The sequence below is a fragment of the Mus musculus genome, chromosome 9 (assembly GCF_000001635.26).
Source record: "Mus musculus strain C57BL/6J chromosome 9, GRCm38.p6 C57BL/6J".
In the NCBI taxonomy this organism is placed as follows: domain Eukaryota; kingdom Metazoa; phylum Chordata; class Mammalia; order Rodentia; family Muridae; genus Mus; species Mus musculus.
Genome location: NC_000075.6, coordinates 31,316,527 through 31,340,678, shown reverse-complemented (window position 1 = coordinate 31,340,678; position 24,152 = coordinate 31,316,527). Strand labels below are relative to the sequence as shown.

General features: G+C 43.7%; 1 protein-coding gene across 16 annotated transcripts in view; it reads right to left on the bottom strand.

The window, feature by feature from the left end:
• The window catches only part of Prdm10 (PR domain containing 10), a 105,622-nt gene that overhangs the window by 41,053 nt on the left and 40,417 nt on the right, over positions 1-24,152 (bottom strand). For 13 of the 16 annotated variants that reach the window (XR_870532.3, XR_003947938.1, XM_006510464.4 and 10 more), the window contains 7 exons: positions 22,108-22,167; positions 14,845-15,052; positions 13,122-13,363; positions 10,814-11,017; positions 5,290-5,362; positions 3,257-3,374; positions 220-349 (listed from right to left, as the gene is read on the bottom strand). Coding sequence is in view for 14 of the 16 variants with exons in the window: in XM_006510464.4 (XP_006510527.1) it covers positions 220-349; positions 3,257-3,374; positions 5,290-5,362; positions 10,814-11,017; positions 13,122-13,363; positions 14,845-15,052; positions 22,108-22,167 (1,035 nt within the window). In the remaining 2 variants the exon portion in view is untranslated. Of the gene's footprint in view, positions 1-219; positions 350-3,256; positions 3,375-5,289; positions 5,363-10,052; positions 11,018-13,121; positions 13,364-14,844; positions 15,053-22,107; positions 22,168-24,152 lie in introns of those variants that run through there. The other 3 variants (XM_006510470.4, XM_030244433.1, NM_199315.2) reach the window with 3 other exon arrangements.

The window sequence follows — 24,152 nt, the reverse complement described above, 5'->3', positions numbered from 1 at the left end:
ACAGCCAGGGCTACACAGAGAAACCCTGCCTCGAAAAATTAAAAAAATTAAAAAATTAAAAAAAAAATAAAAAAGTTAAATCTGTACTGTATGTAACACTTGAAAACGTGCCTTTGTCTTGTTCCAATCCCGCTTTAGTTACCAGGACAGCACTCTAAGAAGGCAGAATTATAAACATCAAAACAGTGAGCCTGGCAAGAGCTCCCCAGAGCCCTGTACCTGTGTTCCGTCGTCACTCTTTTCCCCATTTTCACTGGTGATTTCCAAACGGATAAATTTTGGAGGACGCCCGGGTCGCCGGCCAGGACCAAATCTCCTCTTCCCTCGACCCCTTCCTCTCCCTCTAGTCCTGGGGACAAGAGATTGGGTTACAGTCATCACTTGGTGCCCCAGACTCCAGTTTCTTGGTTTCTCATTTGCCTGGTTCTTTTCTTTGACAGAACTAAAGTGTTATGCTAATATGTGCTTTCTATACTACCCAGCGTTTCTCTATAGCACAGAGATGTTATAAAATTATTGGGGGGAAATAAGAGCAATAAAAACAAAACACTGATAACACTCTGCTTCAGAAAGGAGGTGAGAAATGCAAACAAGACAGACTTGCTTGCCCCAGGGCCCCTCCCACGATTCAGTTCACTCTTTCTCCTTTGCATCAGCTCCGACTCCATCCCAGAAATGTGGCTAAATTCAAATTACAGTCTTATTTGCCACAGCTTTCTAGACAAATTTCTAACCCAACTGTTCCATAACAGGCCAATTAACCACCAATTAAAATAGTCCTCTTTAACTGATTACAAATACATAAAAGAGCCCTATCAGATAAGACTCCTGGGCTAGGGATGTAGCTCAGTAGAGTGCTTGCCTAGCATCCCCAGGACCTTCGTACGCCAGGGGTGGTAGCATGAGATTGTAATTTCAACACCCAGGAAGTGAAAGCAGGAAAACCAGAAGTTCAAGATCACCCTCAGCCATGTGGCGAGTTCAAGGTCAGCCTGGACTACAGCAACCGTATCTCAAAACAATGACATGGAGGGAGGGAAGAAAGGAGGGAGAGAGAGAGAGACAGACAGACAGACTGCATTACAGTCAGCAACAGAACACCTGCCCAACATGTATGAGGCCCTGGCTAAGGCAGAAAGTAGGGCAGGTGGACTCAGAAAGAACATCACACATTTATTTTGAAAGACCTGTGTGATGGCTTGCTTTGACTGTCAACCTGACTAGGCTGAGAAGCACCAGGGCATCACAGTGTATGTGACAGTTCTTACCCTTGGAGATCTGGTAGAGATGTAGGCAAATAAACCAAAAGCCATAACGCAGTATAAAAGTGCTTCACTGAAGCCTTGTACACACTTTCAGGGATGTTCAACCAGGAGTGACTTAAATCCCAATGCACTGCCCCCTTCCACCAAGACATTCACTCCCATGGTCCCATCCTAGGCCTTGCCATCTTAGTATAAAGCCCCATTATCCCTAACCCATGCATCGTCCACCAGAAAGTATCTCTTTGTTCTCCAGATCACGCCATCTAGTACCTGGACCCAGCCTCTCATGCCCACTTCCAGCCCTGCCCTGGCTTCTTCCGCAGCAGGCTCTCCCAGGACGGTCATTATAAGCACTGTTTGCTTTTGGTCCCCTCCCCTATTGCTGCTTCTTTATTTTCCATGTGTTGAGGTGCGTAATTAAGCCACAAGCCTGTGTCATTAAGCTCCCTGTACTATCTCTACTAGTCTTCTTGTGGCTGGAAAACAGCACGCACGCTTGCTGTGATCGCTTTCCTATTTTGTGACCCTGAACCCAAGGTGGGCACTCAGTATTGCAGGCAATTAGATGGCTCCTCCCGAGAACATCTTCTTTCCCATTTCCTTAAATGTGGTCTTATGCCAGCACCTATCCCTCCAAAGGCTACAGAAGTGGACCTGATCCATTACTACTGCCTTGTTCTAAGGAAGTCTCATCCTCCACTTAGCCTGTTGAATAACTTCTATCGAGACTTGATTTTCATTCTTACCCCAGTACTAGCTAGACTAATATTCTCAATTTTATCCAGAATGGTCTTCTGAAACCCCGACATCACAACTTGCTCTGACCAGGACTTCCTGGAGACTGCCTGTCACACTTAAAGTTTAAACTTTGTACCATCTCTCAGGAGCCCTATCAGGCCCGGCCACTGCCTCCTCCATCCCCCATGACTCTCCCTGTCTCTGCTTAATACAGTGGAATTAAGCAATCATGGTGCTCAGAAAAGTGTGAAAATCAGAAATGCATATTACTTCAAACATATATGCAGTCTTAAGGAGTCTTGATTCAGGGGGCAGAAGCAATGCCTTAGTGGTAAAGAACATCGACTGCTCTTCTAGAGGACCCAGGTTCAATGCCCAGTACCTACATTTCAGCTAATAAGGGTCTGTAACTCCAATTCCAGATGATCTGACACCCTCTTCTGGGCTCCTCCAGTGCATACATATGGTGTTTAGATATGCATTCAGTCAAGCCACCCATTGATGCAAAATAAAAAGTAGTAAAAAAAAAAAATATCCCAGTCAGGCGTGGTGGCTCACGCCTTTAATCCCAGCACTTGGAGGCAGAGGCAGGTGGATTTCTGAGTTCAAGGCCAGCCTGGTTTACAAAGTGAGTTCCAGGACAGCCAGGAGGCTATACAGAGAAACCCTATCTCGAAAAAACAAACAAACAAACAAAAAAAAACAAAAAAAAAAAAACAAAAAAAAATCCCAATTCAGAATCTAGTTAAAGGAGAGTTAACCAGGGTAAAGGATTTTTCAGTATAGGTATGGGTTATTCTGGAAAAAAAAAAAATAGGGCTGGTGAGATGGCTCAGTGGTTAAGAGCGCTAATTGCTCTTCCGAAGGTCCCGAGTTCAAATCCCAGAAACCATATGGTGGCTCACAACCATCCGTAACGAAATCTGATGCCCTCTTCTGGAGCGTCTGAAGACAGCTACAATGTACTTACATATAATAAATAAATAAAATCTTAGAAAGAAAGAAAGAAAGAAAGAAAGAAAGAAAGAAAGAAAGAAAGAAAGAAAGAAAGAAAGAAAGAAAGAAAGAAAGAGAGAGTAAATAAAAAAGGCATGTCCTCAAGGTCTTCATCAGCCTACCTGGTTACCTGTACATGCATGCATCTGTGTGTGTATGTACAGACACACACACACACATACTCCTTCGCCTTCACACACTCACAAATGATTTCAAACCACTAAGGACCAAGTGTGCCCCCTGCCTCCCGTGCCCACCTGGTAAACACGTCCAGTTTCTCATCGTGAGAATTAAGATGCTGCTGCAGCTGCTCTGAGCTGATAAACCGCCGATTGCACTCATAGCACGGCCAGTTCTTCTCTTGCTCTCGAAGAACTGTAGCCAGGGAAGAGAAATCGTAATTTTTGGCTGATGATCAACAGACACCAGGAAGATGCAGCTCCTGCTATCCCCTCCATTTTTATCTCCCTGTAGACAGTAGCTGCTATTTGCATTAATTTCTTGTTATAAAACAAAGGCTAAGGTTTGGCAGAGAAGTAGATCTTAGGATCTTACTTTTTAAGCATTTATGTATGACATCAAAAGACCCACACTATCAACCCACCCTCTCTTATCCTCTCAACACATAAAAAATTTAAGGAGATCTTTACTTAGATAACTTCTTGTTTCAGATCCAAGTTTCATAATTAAGGATATATCTTATCACAACAAAAGCCAGTGGTCAGTGCAATCTAACAAAATGTCCAACCGTATCTCCAAAGGATGAATATATGCATACCCCATGACCCAGCATCAATGCCTTTCCCAGCTATACACCCAATCAAGTGTGCACAGATGCCTCCTAAAACACATGCATAAGAAGACATCCCGGTGTTGTCTTGTCCACAGATGTATGATGGAAAAGATCTGAGAGCCGTTACGCCTGGTCCTTTGGAGGTAACCTCTAAGCCACTGGAATTTCCTGAATGACAGGAGGTCCTTTGCTATTCAGTGGGAGCCCCTCATCCCATCTGACTTTATCCTGACAAGTCTCTAGTTGGGAGCTGCTGTGGCTAGAAAGACGTGACCGTGTGATTAGATGGTTGGCGTTTTGAGTTTGCTGATGTGTCTTACGTCAGGAGGGAAGGGACGCTAAAGACAGAGTTCAGTCACATGGTCAACCATTCCATTAGTCATGCCTACGTAATAAAGCTTCAATAAAAGCTCTGGGCAACAAAGTCAAGCCCTTACATTTGGGTTCAACAGTTCAGTGCCCCAGGAGGGCTTATGTCCTGAGGACACATACGTCATTCTAAGATGTATGTCGTTGCACCTGGCTGGTTCTGATGTATATCTTTTATTTAAAAACTCTAATCCCTCATTTTAGTACTTTCCTGGGTCCCAAGAGTCACTCTAATAAATTATGAAGCCTGCAGGGGTACGGGATGCCTAAATTGTGGATTGAAGTATGAGTGGCATGGGAACCCCAGAATCCTAGAGGTCCTGTCTGAAGTGAGTCTTGTGGAAGACCACGCCTTTAAGTGATGAGGTACCACCTAATTCTGTATACTTCACATTATAACTAAACACAACTAAATCGATAACAAGGTAGACAAACGGTTATACAGCTATGGGTAGAGTTCCCAGCAGCAATGATAATATACTAATTGATATAAGCAATGTGGATGCATCTCAAGACTATGTTCACCTAGCAGTCGGGAGTTTGGCTCACTGGTAGAATGTTTGCTGAGCAAGTCCAAGGCCATAGGTTCAGTTCCCAGCTCCAGAAGCAAAGAAAACACTACGCTCAAGCAAAAGATGCCCAAACATAAAAAATGTGCACGTTATGATATCATTCTGTTCATAACAACTCATTAGTAAGCAATTAATGTGTGATATTAGAAATCAGGACAGTACACTTGGGGAATCTACACAGGTGTGTTCCTGTGAAAACTAACTAAGCTGTGTACACTTCATTATTTGTGTCTCTCTCTGTAGGTGGAATATACTTCAATTACATTTACATTAAAAAAACAAGGTCAATGTTGGCTTTGCTATATACCCAGATATGATTAATTCTAGATAGGGATCTTCCTCTGACACTAAGGTCCTAATTTGATAGCAGGAAGTTTTCATTATATTAAATACTATTTTCTAGCACTAGATATGTAAACCTGTCATTTTAATTTGACCCTAGGATTAAATGGAGACATGTAGCTCTGAGAAACCGACTCTCATATCTTGTGAGATATACTGAGATGGGAAAACCAGATGCTACGTGTGAAAGAGGCACACACAAAAGTCCAAGCACCTTTCCTCTCTTCTTCAGATATGTCATGGATTTTCTGATTCACGAACTCAGCGTAGGATGCAGCGTACCACACCTAGAAGAACCAAGGACAGCATTAAGAACCAGCAGACATCACCAGCTGGGCTTGGCATGCTTAAATGACTTCTCCTGCTTACATAAAACAATTTGGGCATTTCATTAACATATCCATTAACGGCAAGGACCACGCTGTGAGCCTCCATGATACCCATCTGGCAGATGACCAAGGAGCATCGAGGATGCAGATGATCTGCCTGTTTCCTTCTTCCTTTTTAAAAATTGATGTTATTTTAAAAAAATTCACAAGGCTTACATTCATAGTATCTTTACCTAAATAAAACAGCCTTTTAGAACTCTACATTTAAATGTGGGTTTTTACACAGCTGTAATCATAGACGCTGTGACTCAGGTTAGTGATGGGATCATGGATGGGACTGTATCAAATGTTCCTGTTCCCAGTCTTCTTACCCCCTTCTGCATCTGTTTCACTCTCCTTGACCGTCTCCAGCCCTGTCTACAAAACTTCCACAGTTTGCTGCTGCTCCATGCTTAGTCTAAACCCTGAGTCTTCTTATTTCCTTTCTGGTATCACACCCATTTTCAACCAACTCTATGCTGATAACTAACTCCTACATCGTTTTCTTTTGCTTTAGTTTTATCCCTAGAGACTCATATATCCCAGGCTGGCCTCAAACTCAGTCAGTAGTTGAGAATGGCCTGGTTATAGGATTATGTACCATATATGGCTTATGCAGGATTGAAAATCGAGGCCAGGAACTTGTGCATAAATCCTCAGCCCTTTTATAGTTTTATCTTTAGACAAGATTTTACTAAGTTGCTCAGACTGGCCTCCAACTTGTAACTCTCCTGCCTCAGCCTGCTGAGTAGCTATGACTACAACCATGCACTGCCATGCACAGCTTTCATCCTTAATATTTAAGCAAGAATGGCTTTGCTGTCGTTTTGAATTTGAAGTGCTGGGAATGCAGCCCTCTGTATGTGCTGGCAAACTGCTCTACCACTGCTAGAACTAGCCATCTCAAATTCTCAATGTCCTACCTCCCAACAGCTACTCAGACATAAAATCTAAAACATGTCTTCTATTTCTCCATTCATTTGAGTAATCTTTAGCAAGAACCGTCCTCGGATGTGATATACCACCTGTTCAGTGTTTGAGCTACCAGATGCGTGCCCAACACCATTTTTTTGCCTAGATTACCACCTGGCCTTCTAACTAGCCTCTTTTTCCTTGCAATTCCCAATCACAATGGTAGTGGTGGTGGTCGTCGTCTTCTTCTCCTTCTGTTTAGTTTACGTGTATGAGTATTTTTAGCTTCATATCACATGTGCCTTGCCTGAAAAGATTATCAAAAACCCTGGAACTGGAGGTTACAGATGGCTGTGAGCCATCATGTGGTTGCAAGAAATTGAGCCTGGGTCCTCTGCAAGAACAGCAAGTGCTCTTAACCTCTGAGCCATCTCTCCAGCCCCATGGACGTCTTCTTAAAAAACTGGATTTTTCTGTATGGGTTTCCATTTGACTTTTCATTGTATGATAGACCTGAAAGTCTTAATTAATGATGATTCCCCCAAAGAACTCTGTGATCTCCCCAATACATCGCTACATACCTCAACCCTGTCACTACCCACCAATGGGCCAAGACGGCTTGCTCTTGGCTACCTGAGCATGCAGCGTACTTTCCAGCCTGGAACTGGACTCCAGGAATACAGTGTTGGTCCCTCTAAGTCTGCCATCCTTGCCCTTCACCTCTTAGCAAGCCTTCTATCCAGCATATGCAAATCGGTCCCTGTCTGTTACTCACTTTTGCATACGTCACTTACTCATTTGATATTGTTTGTTTTGCAACTTTCTGTTCTCCTCTCCCTTAGACTCAAGTCTGCTAAACACAGGGAAAGCCTGCTTTTTCTTAATGTAGGAAACACACGTGAAGTTCACTATGTATTAACTTCTAAATGAATTAATCATGCATAATTTTATGTGCATTAAATATATGAGTGTAGTAGTATAAGAAGACTTCTGTAGAACAGTGTTTTGTAGACTCTGTGTTCCACAATTCCTTAACTATGCCCCTCTGCTTATATTATCTTTTGAAGTTTGTCATTTTCCTATTACAAATTCTGTCCTAATCCATTACTTCCAAGACATATGTTTTTCCATCTCAGAAATCAAAATATAACTGGGTACAGTAGCATATATCTAGAACCTCAGCACTTAAGGGAGGACAATGCTGGGCTGCACAAAAACCCTGTCTCAAAGAAAACCAAAACAACCCCTCCCACCCCCCTGCTCCTCAATTCTGCACAGGCCTGGCCTGGCCCTGTGGGCTGTCCCCACCTCCTACAGGGCTCAGAGACTGTAAACAATTGCTAAGCAATTCAAGTGAAGATTGGAGGAAAAAAAAAAAAAACCTGTCATTTCAAAGCAGCACAAGGTTGGTGAGCATCTACAGGGTCTTGCTAAGGCACCAAGCAGAACTGTCAAATTTCCTGCTGATTTGATCAGAAAGCTCATTCATTCCCATGCACTGTTCACTTCAGAATAAATGCAACCCAATGGGACAGTGCAGTGTCAAGACTTGCAGACAGAATAGCAGTGATGTGAGAAAACACCCAAGAACATATCACTTACTTTGAAAATACTCAGGGTGTCCAGCATGGTGGGATAGCCTGAAATCCCAGCACTGGAAGGCTAAGATAAGATAGCCAGTGAGTTTGAAGATAGCCTGAGATACATAGTAAGTTCCAGGCCAGCCAGGCCTACACAGTGAGACCCTATTTTTAAAAAGAAAAGTACTTGGGGCCAACCATGCCTTGTTACTCACGCACCAGTGGGGCATAATTTTTAATTGAGCTCTAATCAAATGTAGAGTAGCTCCTTGGATGATGATGATGAAACAATCACTTTATTGATTTTATGAATAAACTACAATTTAAAAAAACCTGACAATATTCTTAATGGAGCATCTTAATAGCTGTTATGTCTTAAGAGCCAGTAAATATACCCTTGCCATGTTATAATATAACTAGTTCTTTCTGTTTTCACAACGGTTTCCCCAGATTATCTTTGAGAGATCTTGAACATTTTTTGTATTGGTTCAGAAATATTCATACTCTATAAGGTAATGCTGTAATCAAAGTCTCTGCTTTATGGTGGTGGTGGTGGTGGTGGATGTCCACCCGCACAGGGCAGGGATACGTGGACAGAGGTTAGGAGAAAGTCTCTTAGGAGCTGGTTCTCTATTGCCACCTTGTGGATCCAGGGACTGAATTCATGTCATCAGGCCTGTGTAAGTGCTTATCTCTACCCACTGAACCATCTCACCAGCCCTGGTTTTAAAACTGTCACTTTCTTTTTCTGGTAATTTAACCCAACACAGACAGTAACTCATACTTTGCTGGTTGATACCCTTGTCTTCTGCAATATTGAGGGTTCTCTCCAGAGTGCCACACACAGCAGGCACCCTCCACCGAGCTTTATCTTGAGCCCTTTTCGCATTTTTTAAATTATTGAGAAATCATTTAAACATGTTTTTACGATTGGTTTCTTCCAATTAAGCTCTGTTGCTGCAGTTCTCCACCTGCATCGTGAGGCCGGACTACAACACACTGCTCCACTTTCACATGCGAACATGGGAGTGATTACAGAGACCTCTTCCATCCAACTGCTTCCTTTTTATCTGTTTTGGTTCAGTGGTTGGTTGGGTCTTCTCTCTCTCTCTCTCTCTCTCTCTCTCTCTCTCTCTCTCTCTCTAACTATCCCTGCAGAGCAGCCTGGCACTAAACCCTGTCTCCCGGTGCTGAGATTAAAGCCATGCATCACCACTCCCAGCCTTCTTTTGTTCTCTGTACTGCTAGGTATCAAGCCCCGGGAGTGTTGCCTATGCTAGGCAAGTCCTCTACCCTGAGCCAGGTTCCTAGCCTTGGCTATTTATTACATCTTGCTGTTCTTTGGCTCTGCCCATCATCACGCCCACAGCTCCATCTGCTGTTTCAACGAGAGAGAACTGGGGGTGCAGCTCAGCAGCTCTCCACCCAGACCCAAGGGAGAGGGATGAGGAGGGGAGACATCTTTCTGTAACTAAAAAGCATTCTTTTCTTTCTTTCAGGCCATTATTATTATTATTATTATTATTATTATTATTATTATTATTATTACAAAACGTACTGGCTGCTACTCTTGGTACTATAAGGAGGAGGGAGCAGGAGACCAGGGAGTCAAGGTTGCTCCTTAGCTAAGTCATGTGAGTTAGAGGCCAGCGGGGACTACAGAAGGCCCTGTCTCTTATGGTTCTGGATAGATGGACCACAAGCCAGGGGATGCCCACCCCAAGCACAAACCAGAATCGATGTGTTATTGTTGTTTAAAAGATACAAATTTGGGGGGTAGGGAAATGTGGGCAGCTCTGGAAGGAGTTAATGGGAGGAAGTGGGAGTAACTATGACCAAAATACACTGCATGAAATTACCAAAGAATTAATAAAAATAGTTTTAAAGACCCTAACACAAAACAGACAAAACTTGTGTGTCAGTTGAGCGCAGTGGAACATGCCTGTAATATCCGGATGAGGGAGACTAGGCCAGGCACGTTTAAGAGCAGCCTGAGCTGTGCAGGGAAATCCACAGGCCCGGGGTGTAGCCGAGTGGGTGACTATCATGCAAAAGTACGAAAACCCAACACCTGGCAGTGCAAAAGAGAAAAAACAAAACCCAAAAAACAAGAATGCTCATGACATAGAGAATCATAGCACAATTTTTATTATGTCATTGAGTTCATAAATAAATTCTAACAATTATCCTCAAAAATTATTTCTGAAATCAGAAGCCAGCACATAAAATTATTTGAAAAAAAATTAAATTTTTAGATAAAGAAATCTTAGGCATACATCTGAATCTCACTTTATGAAATCTCCCATTTCACAAGAAACTCTTCCTCAGTACATACAGTGGCATGGGCACGTCAGCCACCTACCACCAGCACCAGTCTCCCCCACAGTGAGGGCCTCACCCCATGCTTCACACCCTGCTGTAGGCCCCTGACGAACATAAAAAATGGTCTATTCCCATTCTATTTCATTGACAAGATTATTAAAAGTCTACAGTGCACAATACAGTCAGCCCTGCTTGTTCAGGGTTCCACCAACAACAGAGTGAAAATACATGAATAACATCACCATCTGTACTGAAGCCCAAACATTAGGCATGATGACTATTTACATAGCATTTATCTTGCAGGAGCTATTATAAATAGACTGGAAATTATCTGAAATGTGCGTGAGGACATGCATGGGCTCTATGCATACACATATGTAAGAGATTTGAGCATCCGTAGACTTTTGTAACTGTGAAGGGGAGGGAGGGATCCTGGAAGCAACAGGAAGGCTGAAGTCACTCAATAACAGAGGAATTATCAGGGAAGGATCCTTTTATAGGAAAGAGCCCTAATCATCACCCTGGCTGGCAGGCAGCTGTGGATCCAGTTCTGTACCTTCAGTTCCTGCTTGGGCTCCACGTTCTTTATTGTTGTGTAATACACATGGTGGCCATATTGGTAAGCTACCAGGTTCTGTTCTAGGTGGTTCTGGGCTGGGCGCACAAACATCATCCAGTTACAAAGAGTCTCATCGGACAACTCAAACCACAGGTCTTCATGCAAATCCCTGTCTTTTCTGTCTCCTTTATCAAGAGAAACCTGTAACCAAAGAGAAGGTGAACTGAACTGTGTCCTCCAGAAAGGCAATATGCATTCTTAACTGCTGAGCCATCCCTCCAGCCCTGAGGAAGCATGCTTTTCTTTTAAATATATTTTTATTTTGTTTTATGCATGTGCCTGAGTGTTTGTCTGTGCATCACATGTACACAGTAACCCACAGAGTCAGAAGCAGCAGCAGATCCCCTGGAACTGTAGTTATAGATGGTTGTGAGCTGCCGTGTAGGTGCTGGGAACAAAAGCCTGCTCCTCTACAAGAGCAGAAAGTTCTCTTAACTGCTGAGCTGTGTGTCCACCTCTGCCATCCCCTGAGAATTATTCTTTAACACAAAGAACGCCACAAGTCAGACCTATTCCAAGACTCAAAACAGTCTCAATGCAACTGTTTCAGCACACACGGGGCACCCACTGCCACAGATGTCTCCATACTCTAGTTAAAGTCTTTCTTTTGGACACAGGACCTGACCCTAGGCCCAGGCTACCCTGGAATTCACAATCCTCCTGCCTCAGCCTCACAATTGCTGGGATTATAGGTATGTGCCACCACACAAGCTCTAAAATAAAAACTTTGTTTCAAATAGGTTCTCACGTAGCCCAGGATGGCCTGAAGCCCATCATGTAGTCAAAGGTGACCTTTATCTTGTGATCCTCCTGTCTCTCCCTCTCGGATGCTGGGATTACAAGGCAGATGAGCATTCGACCAAGATGCACTTCCAGCCCTCCATCATTTGGTTTAGAAGAGAAGATGCAGTTAGCATGGTGGTATGTGCCTTTCATCACAGCACTTGAAATCTGTATGTTTGGGGCGAGCTTGGTCTACACAGATTTCCAGTACAGCCAGGGCTATTTAGAAAGGCTCTATCTCAAAAAAATTTTTTTTATTAAAATAAACAAAAGAGAAAGTACACCAAGCTATTAAGAGTTTAACTTCATGATCTCCCTGGTCCCCCCAAAAAATCATGTGGGAATCCTATAATCCTGATTCCTCAGATGTGACTACAGTGGAGTCAAGATCTCTAATAGGGTGATTCTGCTACCACAGCATCATCAGGGCCGGCTGTAACCCAGTAAGGGGAAGCATGAACACAAACATGCGAGCCGGAAAAGACAGCCTACCATCATCTTCGCCTTGGCCTGGCAGTCTTCTGAGCTTTGAGAAGTACATTTCCATTATTTAAGCTACCCAGCAGGTACATGCAGTGTGCACATGTGTGCGTGTGCATGTGAAGACCAGAATATGCAATTTGGATTCTTTCTCTCTCTCTCTCTCTCTCTCTCTCTCTCTCTCTCTCTCTCTTTCCCTTCCTCCCTTCCTCCCTCCCTCCCTCCCTTCCTTCCTTCCTTCCTTCCTTTCTTCTTTGAGACAGGGTTTCTCTGTGTAGCTCTGACTGTCCTGGAACTCACTCCGTAGACCAGGCTGGCCTCAAACTCAGAAATCTGCCTGCCTCTGCCTTCCGAGTGCGGGATTAGAGGCGTGCGCTACTGCCCTGCTTCCTCTGTAGCTCTTCCTTTTATTCCCTCAGGCATCTTTTTGATTCAATCTAGCTAGCCAGCTCCAAGGATCCTGTCCCCACTTTCAGATTACTGCAATGACAGGTGGGTCACCATACCTATTAGGCTTTTGGTTGTTGTTGTTGTTAGTATTGTTTATTTTATATGTGTTAGTGTTTTGCCTGCATGTATGTATATCCCAGAAGGCGGCACTGGATCACTCAGAACCAGAGATCTCCACGTTCTGAGCTGCTGGATGGGTGCCCAGGAGCTGAACTCTGCTCCCGTGCTTGCATGCCAAGGGTTTTGTCTCCCCCAGCATCCTGCAGTGTTTTAAGATGAAAGCCCAGCATACTACTCATAGCTCCCCAAATTCCCTATCTCCAAACACTTTTGTAATGTCTTAACCAGATGCCATTACCATCTCTAGTGCTCTGAGGATGCAGACCAAGCTTCCATAGAAGCAACGTAAAGCACGGAAACAAAACTAGCAAATAGCTGGTGTGATCTGGAAAAAAGGAGACTCGGGGCAAAATATAAGTGACTGTTGGAAAGTCTTAACAGAAGGAGTGCACTGGTAGAAAGCCCAAGTTACCTTGAGATGAATATAGCAATCTTTCAGCTCCGATCCCCTGACCAGCGGCCCCTCCACTGGGCCGAACTGGGTGCGCTTGGGAATCCGTCTTTTGGAGAACACTCCTCCGAGGAACCTATCTATGTAGAGGACCAGAGGCAGGCTCGCTCTTGCCCGGGTGAGCACAGGCCGGTTAGGGATGGGATGCAAGGGGCCATGCTTCGGGCACACGGAAGAATGTGCATTGTTACACTCCTCACACCCTGCAAGAGAAAGCGAGCTTAAAGAGAAGTCAAACGCCTCGAAGCCTCTTGAGCCAATGAAAAAGGTGCTGACCTAAAAACAATCCCAAATCTAAGTTTTCAGGCCAAATTCAGTTAACTCCTACAAAGACGCTAGCAATCTACTATAAAGTATTCCCTTCCATAGCCCAGTGAGAATGCTGTAATTTCCCCTTAATTAACATCATGCTAATCCCCTTATGCCTGCTAAAAGTAATATGCAACTCACGACAATTCCCTGCTGAACAGTGGTTCCAAACAGTAGACACAACTTACAAATCAATTATAAGGAAAAAATGAAAGGCTTGTTAGTTAGATGTTGTAAAATCTGATGAGACAAAATTATTTTAATAAAGCTGTTGTGGAATTAACCCTGACAAGACCGTTTAATCTACTTCCTCCCAGTGAGTTTGAGAAGCTATAGCACAGGGGCAGTCTAAGGCAAACAGAGAATGCTATTCTCTTCAGGCCGCACAGCCTTTCTTACTCAGACAGCACCGTTAGTCCAGCCCTGGCGGGACATACATTTTCAATCGATGCTGGAATTCTGAATTTGCCTCAAGCCATTGAATGCTCTCTCCCTTTTCAAGAGGAGCCTGGATACTCAGTCACAAATCAGAGATAAGTAACCAGACCAAACAGAGTTCAGACTCATCACACCCCTCCCACTCTGGCTATGTGCTGACCTGGTTTAGGTATTTAAAATTTCCACAGTTCTCAAGTAATGCAGAGTGACTTTGTAGTAACATTTATAAGATAAATAAATTTTAGTGCATTTGATTAAGGAGCTGCCTTGAAAACTTATTCAAAGAAAAACAAAACAAAGTTCTTTGTTACATGGGGCTTAGCTGTGGGGCTGAGTACTGCCCCAACCAGACAAGAGGGTGGTGCAAAGCCACAAACTTGCTCACTCAGGACAATGAAGTCAGTCTGCCACGTGGGCATGAAAAGCCGCAGAAAGAAACAATGAACTGGAAGGGAAACACGGAAGCCTGAGCAGGCAGGACAGAAGGACGATTCAGGGTGCGGCATCCCACCCCGAGCTGGAGTCAGCTCTTCCAAGGCACTCAAAGTTATAACCTTCAGAACAAAGCCAGCCTAGAAAGGCTGTAGAGTGCACCTGTGCAGCAGTGCCTGAAAACCTGTAAGTATTCGTACACATCCCATGAAACAGACAAAGCAACTCAGTGCACAGCTGACCTAGGCCAACTCACTGTAGCTACTAAGATCCCCAGTGTGGGCTGGTTGCCCACTCACTCGACCCTGGGAAGGTACTTAACCTCTTCTGGGTTTCAGGCTCCTTATCAGTAAAAACAAAAAACAAAACAAGGGTCCAGACCTCCCTCCTAGGGCTGCTGGGAAGACAGAGAGAGATGATGCGATAGCATATGGGATGGACAACTGCTATGCACATGACCACACTTGCACATATCCTCCCAGCAGAGTCCAATGCCTGAACTTACACAAGTCATGGGGGTCAAAAGGCCGGGGCGGGTCAGGCTGCCAGTCATCAACATCTGTGTCTTCAGCATCCTCTTCCTCCTCTTCCTCTGTATCCTCATCCTCATCTTCTTCTTCTTCCTCTTCCTCTTTTGCATCTAGTCTGGCAATGGGGTTCTGCAGAGTCGCCAGAGGGTCGGAACCATGCACACTCTCAATGGAAGGCAGCACCTGGTTATGTACAGGTAATGAGGCTTGGACAGAAACTTACAGGACAAAGCAAGCAGGCATCTCTTTTAAGCATACTAGGACCCACACGCATGCACAACAAATACACTCTTGACAGATATATTTTTTATACTAGTTTCTTGCAAGTCTCTGGAAAGAACAGCTTTTATCCATAGGCAACTTCATCCACAAGTCTAACTTCCTTCCAGATGTCTAATGCCCTTGGCTTTTAAGTGCAATTCTCCCTCTCGCCTTCTGCCTCATATCTGAGCAGACTGAGACAATGCTGACACACACCAGTACGAGGTTCAAATCTAGCTCCATTCCTTGCTTGCACAGGACATTTCACGTTGGCCTACAGGACCTGCCCTCCCTCTCGAGAGGCTTCAGGTGCACGCGAAGCATCTCCATTGCCTGGAGCCGGGGCTGCCTGTGAGACAGTCAGTCTCTGTTTGTTTGGTTGTTTGTTTGTTTTTGTTTTTTTGTTGTTTTTTGTTTGTTTTTGTTTTTGTTTTTTTGAGACAGGGTTTCTCTGTGTAGCCCTGGCTGTCCTGGAACTCACTCTGTAGACCAGGCTGGCCTCGAACTCAGAACTCCACCTGCCTCTGCCTCCCAAGTGCTGGGATTAAAGGTGTGTGCCACCACGCCCGGCTCTAGTCAGTCTTTTTTATCTGGATTAAATCTGGGGCAAGGGTTCCTCCTTCCTTTTAAAAGTGACTCTGTCACACAGGGAAAGGAACATGCGGCTTTCTTTTTCAATTACTTTGCTTTTCTGTAACCCATGCTTGTGTGATGTGTGCACATGTAAGTGCATGAGTGGGCACACTTGCCTCTCCGTACATATATGCAAGTCAGATATCAACACTGGATTGATGCTTTTTTATCACTTCTCCATTTTTAAAAATCAGTATGGCATATGTCCATGAATGCAGGTGCCCACAGTGGCTGAGGTGCTGGATCCCCTTGGAGCTGGAGTTATAAGGAGTTGGGAGTCACCTGATATGAGTGCTGGGATTTGAACTTGGACCCTCTAGCAGAGTAGTACATGCTCTTAACCACTGAGCCATCTCTCTTGCTGCATTCTATTTTTTGATGCAAGGTCTATTGCTGACCTTGAGCTCATTAATTCAGCTACACCAGCTAGCTAACAGGCCCCTGGTATCTGCTTGTGTCTGACTGTGGCACTGGGATTACAGGCAGGCACACAGCACCATGCCCATTTTTATGTGGGTTCTGAGAACCCACACTCCTGTTCCCATGCTTGTACAACAAGCATTTCCCCACTGAGCCTCTCCCCAGCCCAGCTTGTTATTTTTCAGACAGAATTACTATGTTGCCCAGACAAGCTCTCCAAGCTCCTAGACTCAAGTGACCACCCCCACCCACCCACCCACCCCCACCCCCGCCTCCCAAGTGTCTGGGACTACTCATTCCCCTTAGTGTTTTGCTTTGTTTCATTTTGTCTTCAGTGCTGGGAAGAGAATGCAGAGCTTTCTGCATACGAGGCAAATGTTCTAGCACTAAGTACATCCCCACTTCACTTTTCAAACTAAATACAGGGTATATACAATACATGGTTAGAACAACTTCATAGCTGATAGCTCTCCTTTGAAACACTCTGAAAGGCTTAAGTGTTTTGGACAGAATGAAAGAAGTGAATATTCCCTGTGCTTAAGTCAGGGTTACAAAGAAGCAAACACTTAGGTGACATACAAGATTAATGTTGTTCATCACATGCAGAAATAAGTAGCACCCTGCAAAATGAGTGGTACATGCTATATAAGACCCTAAGTTCCTTTTGGCCAGCATCCTCTCTTCTGACCGTATTAAACCCCTGTCCTTCTTAGTCATTTAACCATTTATTTGTCCATATGCTGGTTTCCTCTGCTAGGATGCTATTCCCTTGTCTCCCTTCAAAATGCAACCATGTTCCTCAGCAAGACACATCTGACACCCTGACCCTCCCGTATTCTGAACATCTACTGCAACTGGAAACACAGTCCGCTCGTCCAACAGCTCTGGGCCTCAATTCCTCCCCAGGTAGCCAGAACATTTGAGAAGAGGCTAGCACATCTGCCCATACTGAGGTACAGTAGAAAAGTCTAATGTTTCTGTCAGGTGATACAAATATTCAAGAACTCAAAAATTCCTAATTTATGCCATCATTTTTCATACAGCCAAACTTCCAGCCACTTGGTCATCTTGCCTGCTTATTCCCTAGTGAGTTACACATGTCTATGAACATGGCATCAGACCACACCAGCATATGACAGCCACCTTTCTACTGCCAACTTAGTAGACTAAATCACTTAGTAAACTTAGACTCACAGATGCTCAGCCATTTCCCACTCATCTTCCCCCCTGACTTTTTTAAGTAAGTCTTGCTATGTAGTTCAGGCTGCCCTTTAACTTGTGAGCCTCTTGTCACTGCTTCCTGAAATCTGGAATCATGGGCATATACCAGTGTCTTATTTAGGGTTGTACTGCAGTTAACAAACACCATGACCAAGGCAACTCTTGTAAGACTTAACTCTTATAACTCTTACATTTAACTGGGGCTGGCTTACAGGTTCAGAGGTTCAGTCCATTATTATCAAGGCAGGAGCATGGCAGTATCCAGGCAGGCATGGTGCAGGAGGAGCTGAGAGTTCTACATCTTCATCTGAAGGAGAAGACTGTCTTCCAGGCAACAAGGACGGAGGGTCTTAAAGCCCACACCTACAGTGACACACCTACTCCAACAAGACCACACCTACTCCAAAAAGGCCACACATCCTAATAGTGACACTCTCTCGGCCAAATATATACAAACCATCACAGCCACCAAGCCTAGCAACTCTTTTTTTTTTAAGAGCACCACATAGCCAGGCATGTTTATACATGATTTAATTCCAGTACTCAGGAGGCAGAGACTGGCAGAATTCTGTGAGTTCAAGAACAGCCTGCTCTATACAATGATAATGGACAGCCATGGATATAGAGAAAGACCTTGTCTCAAACAACAAAGAGCCATCAGAACGCCTTGAACTTATGATTCTTGACACGACTTCCCAAGTAGCTGGGATACCAGGCATGCAGGTGCATGTTTGGCCTGTGTTTGTTTGAACTTGCAGTCGTTTAACCTAGACTTTTACACAACATTCTATCTCTGAACCTCTGAGTCTTTCAGAATGTTTTCTTTTAAATGGTGTCGGGGGAGGGGGAAGTAGGAAGATACTCTGCCTCAGCCTGGACACAGACTAGATGCCTCCTGAAGGTGGGGAGAGAAGGCGGGGAGTTCTGGCAGTGCAAACTCCTCAGGCTCCTCAGCACATCCTTATCACCTTGAGTTTACTACCCCACCTTCTCTAAGCCACTTATCAATGCCAGTGTCAGCAGCACCACATACACACACCTCAGCTCCTCACAGAGCCTGTCTCTGTGCAGAGCCCACCAAAAAGATGCACTCCCCACTCTAAAGTTACTCTAAAGCTACAGTGAGACATTTTTTCTCGGTAGATGTGGTTCAGCGAGGTTGCTGCTGGCTTCTCGACCCTGCTGAGAAAGCTGGCATGAGAGTAGTCGTGACAACCTTCCCATGTCCCACACGTCAGCATTAGCTTTGAGGACTGATGCTGGAGCAAAATACCCGAAGCACAACAAGCACTGTGGGAAAAGCAGGGGAAGCATCAAAGAGCATTTCTGGGTAAGACCTGTCTCTATGTAGACAGCACAGACCTGAACACACAGTGGGATGCTGTGCAACTTGGTTTAATTCAAATTCCCCCGGCATCCACTGAACTCTAGGTATGTATCTAAGTTCCTTTGAGATGAGGTACGTCTCAGTCCCCAAGCTGCAGACATGAAATTCAAGTTCTGTCACTACTTGGCTTTCCCACTATGTCACAATAGCCCCTGTGGAATTCAGTCTATTCAAGGAAGGCAGCAGCCGATGTAAACACCCCTTACTTTGCCCCTCCTTGAATACTAGGCAACAGGCTAAATACATTCACTCCTGGTGATGGCCAGGCAGTGGTGGGTGACCCGTGTGTGCCTGGTTTACACAGAAGAAAAGAATTTGAAAGGAAGCTACTAGTCCTATACATTGCACTCTATACAATCACAGTGACAGGAAAAGGAATTTGCTAAGCATGCTGTACACTTTCTTCTTCCCATGGAATGCCGCCCCGTGATTAATTCCAAAACTATACGATGCATTGCAGGACACGATTCATCTGAGAAGTGAAACGGGAGATGACACTGGGCAGCAGCGAGTAAGACAGAGTGGTCTGAGGCTCCTACTGGGCCCAATTATCAAGAAAGCATATTTTCCTCTCTGTGTGTGGGAAGTCACACACGCTAAGTTTTGGAAATAAAGAGGAATGGGTGCTTCCATGTCTGTGCACCACTGCTACCTCTCTTAAAGACAAAGGAATGAACAGACAAAAAGAGCTTCAAACGGTCTTTCCACCAGTAAGAACAAAAAAGAGGCCTTTCAGCTAAGGCAGGAAGAATGAGAAAGGCAGAGACTCAGACAGACAGACAGACAGACAGACAGACAGACAGACAGACAGACGAAATTGGGGGTGCAGCTCTGTGGTACTGTGTACTTTGCATGTACAGGGCCCTGAACTTGACCCCAGCATGAAGAACAGGAAGAGCAAGCCCAAGCCAGGCTCTAAGCCAACACTTATAGTCACACTGTTTTATAATGCCAGGGTTCACAGAGCTATCTAAGTACAATTTTCCTTTCATACAAAACATGAAAGGACCAGATTGTTTCAGGAGATTGGAGATGAAGAGCCCTTTGAGGTATAAATGGAAACAAAACCATCAATTAAAGCATGCCTGAATAATAAAACAACAAAATGCATTTGTCCATCAGATTGTCAAGATCTGAGAGGACTGGAAGCACCCCAGTGGCAGGGTGGGAACAGGCATCTGCATATAGGTGACAGGGATAGAAACGTCTTTAACAGCCAGAAGCAATCTACAAAGAACTGTCAAAATGGTTTTCTTAAACAAGACATGGTAGTTCACACCTGTAATCCTAGCCAATAGAGGCTCAGAGCCAGCTTAGGCTACAATGCTAAACAACTACCTCAAAAAAACAAAACAAACAAAAAAAACCAAAAAACCAAAAACCTGTTTTCTTACTCATAAAAATAAATATCAAATGCATCAATCAAGCAGAACAATGCAACAAATTCCATATCCTTGCCATTTAGATTCAAAACACTAATTGATCTCCCACCCTCTTTACCTCTCACTAGATTACTGTGAAGCAAAACCCATACACTTTATAGACCATCATCTTTAAATAGTTGTGTGTATGTGTGTGTGTGTGTGTGTGTGTACATATTAATATACAGTGATCTTTATAGTTTACATATTATCATTTCTAAGAACTTACTGCTTTTAGTTTAATTAAAAATCTTTCAGCTGGGTATGGTGGTGCACGCCTTTAATCCCAGCCCTTGGGAGGCAGAGGCAGGTGAATTTCTGAGTTCAAGGCTAGCCTGGTCTACAGAGTGAGTTCCAGGACAGCCAGGGCTACACAGTAAAACCCTGTCTGGAAAAAAAAAACAAAAAACAAAAAACAAAACAAAAAAATATTTCACTGTTGCTATTTTTTCCCAACTGTCTCCCTCTTTTTTTACACTTGGTTCAATATAACCAGAATCCAAATGAAAACCATATACAGCATTTATTACACTGATACATCCAAGTCTCTTAGTTCCCCTCCTCTTCTTTTCCCTTGCCATTATTTGTGAGAAAAGTCAGGGACAAAGCTCAGTAATAGAATGCTTGTATAAATGAAAAAATTATATAGCAACAAAATCCAAACAGGTTATCTAGGTGGGATGTGGCTCCACTCATACAATGTTTGCCTCACATGCATGGAAGATCTGGGCTCGATCCCCAGGACCCATATAGTAAGTGTGATTGATGCTGCATGCCTGTGATCCCAGTGTATAGGAAGTGAAGGCAGGAAGATTGGAAGTTCATCTTTGGCTACATGAGTTCAAGCCTAGCAGCTTAGAATACACAAGACCCTTCCTCAAAATCAAAATAAGCAAAAACCCCAAGCTCGAGGCCATTTCCTTTCTCCTGTAGTCCACAGTAGATCTCACCAGGAAGCCTTAGACACCCTTGACTCATCCAGTTTGTCTGCCATGCATCCTGTCAGCTGCAGAGCCCTCAACAGACTTGGTCAGGTTCAGGTTTGATTTTCTGGGATGCACCACACGATATGACACATCAGAAAGTATACAACACTAGGAGACATATAATGAGCAGCCATGCCTCCTCAGTCACAGGTACTTGCTGACGTACTTGCTACCACCTGGGGTGTCCATCCAAACCCTCCTCATCAGTCTCTTTCAGGCTGCTACTGACAGCAGCCACCAGAACTACACTTCATTGGGATGAAAAAGGTGCTGTGATCATTGTCTGGAAAACAAACGTCTCTCTCAAGTAACCATCAGGGAGCCCCCTGCGCATGAAAGTCTGGACAAAGGGCTTGTCTGCCAGCTTTCAGGGCGGATAATGGTCTGAGTATTTCTGTTTGTCTCCCCCTGTCTGTCTCTCTCTTCCACACTGCCTTTCTCCTGAGACAAAGCCTAGCCATGTAACTCAATCTGGGTCAGAACCGGTGGCTTTCCAGCCTCTGCCTCCCAAGTGCTAGTGTCATAGAGCCACCAGGTCAACAACAACAACAAGCCCTTATGATCATTCCTTTATTAGAACTTGAACAAACATTCTACTTAGGTTTGTGTCTGATCTGATGAGTCACTACTATTTTGCTCAGGCTGGTGGACTCAACCAATCCTCCTGTCTCATCAACCTCACTGGTCTATGCTTACCTTTTAAAACTTCCCTAACCATGCACTCTTTCTTAGCAGCCTATTTCAATATACTGACTGCAGTGTGTTAGTATTGTGTTCTGTCTTGCTTGCTTTCCATTAAAGAAGTTAGAGGATGCACATATAAAATCCAAGCACTCAAGGTGGCATGAGGGTAGAAGGACACTGCAGGAACATGACAGTCACTATATGCCACAAAGGGCTTCTCCTTACCTGTTGAGCTGTGGCATCCTGTTGGACATAAGCTACCTGGGCTGGGTCTGTAAACAGAGTCTAGAGAAAAACAAACATATCAAGAGCTTAGACTGCTCACCTCCACAGGGAAAAATGACTCTCCTAAGAGAGTTAGCTAAGAATTACCTTGACTCATAGCTAGTGATCCTTCATTAATGCAGGAGATAAAGACAGTATGCTTGCACCTGGCTACAGCCTTTCATTCACAAGGCTCCAGAGATTGAAGAAGCAACCATCCTAAAGGGCTAACAGACTTTAGTGTTCTACTCTCCAGCAAAGCCCCTCTTGAGGTTGAATGTCGCAGCTAATTAAAAAGGCATGTCATGCTAACATAAAGACATGCCATGAATGGAGTGTACCACTCAGTCTGAAGTCTACTCAGAGAGAGACCTGTTTGTGAGTGGATGAAAATGGACTGAGAGGTAGGAGCACACCAGAATGTTAGGAACTTGGGTTCATAAGCTATTAGAATAGGAACTTGTGTTTATCATCAAAAAAGTAGAAAGAACACAAATTGAATGTATAGCCCGTGGATTCTTTTTTGATAAAGCCAGTGGCTACAATAATGACAATTAGGAAGCTTAACCACGATAAACACACAACAACTAGAAAAGGAGAATTTCCTTAAGTTACAGCTAAGACATGGTCAGTATCTCCAATCCAGAGAAAGTCACTCTGTCAAATCTTTTTGAAAGACTTTGATTTGCTCAAGACTTTCATAAATCTATGGAAATAAAAACTGGTTAAATCTGAATTCCAGAGGAACTGGTGCAAGAAGTTGAGATTTCTTCACTTTGATATTTTAAAAATTATGGAAATTCAGACATTTACTTAACATTATAATAAACTAGCACTTACATACAGGCCACTCTTTACACAGACTCTGGATGTATTTCAATACAGTCAGAGGACGAACACTAAACCCAGGCATTCCCACAGTACCATGTGAACATCTGACAGTTTCATCTCTGTATAGACTGGAAATGTACTCATGAGATGAATCTCTTTTTTTTTCTTAGAAGTGATATGAACTTCTTGATGAAATATTACACAAGGACAATTTTATGACAAGGATCCTACTATAAAAAATATGCATTTAAAAAAAATGAGGGGCTGGAGAGATGGCTCAGCAGTTAAGAGCACAGGCTGCTCTTTTAGAGGACAAGTCCCAGCATGCACATGGTGGCTCATGACCATCTATAATGGGATCTGATGCCCTCTTCTGGTGTGCAGGTGTACATGAAGATAGAATGCTCATATACAATAAATAAAACAAATCTTCAAAAAAAAAAAAAGAAAGAAAAGAAAAGAAAACCCCAAACAAACAAACAACTGAAGCCAGGCATCATGGCACATGTGTGAATTCAAGGCCAGCTTGGTCTACATAATAGTGAGTTCAACTCAGCCAGGGCTACGGAGAAAAACCCTGTCTCAAAACAAAAAAGGGTTCAGGGCCAATGCTACAGGCCACTGGTAGAGCAGGCACCTAGCATGCATAAAGGTCTGGGTTAATATGCAACACAAAATGAAGAAATAACAATAGTATAATGTGCTACATACTGACTCTAGCCTCAGCCTTCATTAGTGTGTGTGAGCATGGTTTGTGGGACCTGTGTACATGTACTCTATGAAACACATGTATACAGGTAACACATTATAAACACTTTGTACACTGTAAAGTGCCAAAAACATTTGTGGAATATTTGTGTATTTTTAAGACTCTAAGTCACTGGCAAAAATTAAAAGCTATACAGTTTTTGTGAATACATGCCATAACTTCTATTATAGTCCTATAATCCAGTAATTTACTAACAAACACCATAAGCTGGTAGTAGGATGCTTTGCTCACACATTTAACTGAAATGATCTCTATGCTTTCAGTGAGCCAACTTTGATTTAGCTATACACTATGTAATAATATACAGAACAAATGCTTGGTTCTGGATACTCAGTAAAGGTAACAAATTGCCAGCCACCTCAGTGGTCACTGGAGACAAAGGCTAACATGAGACTGGGGTTCTAAC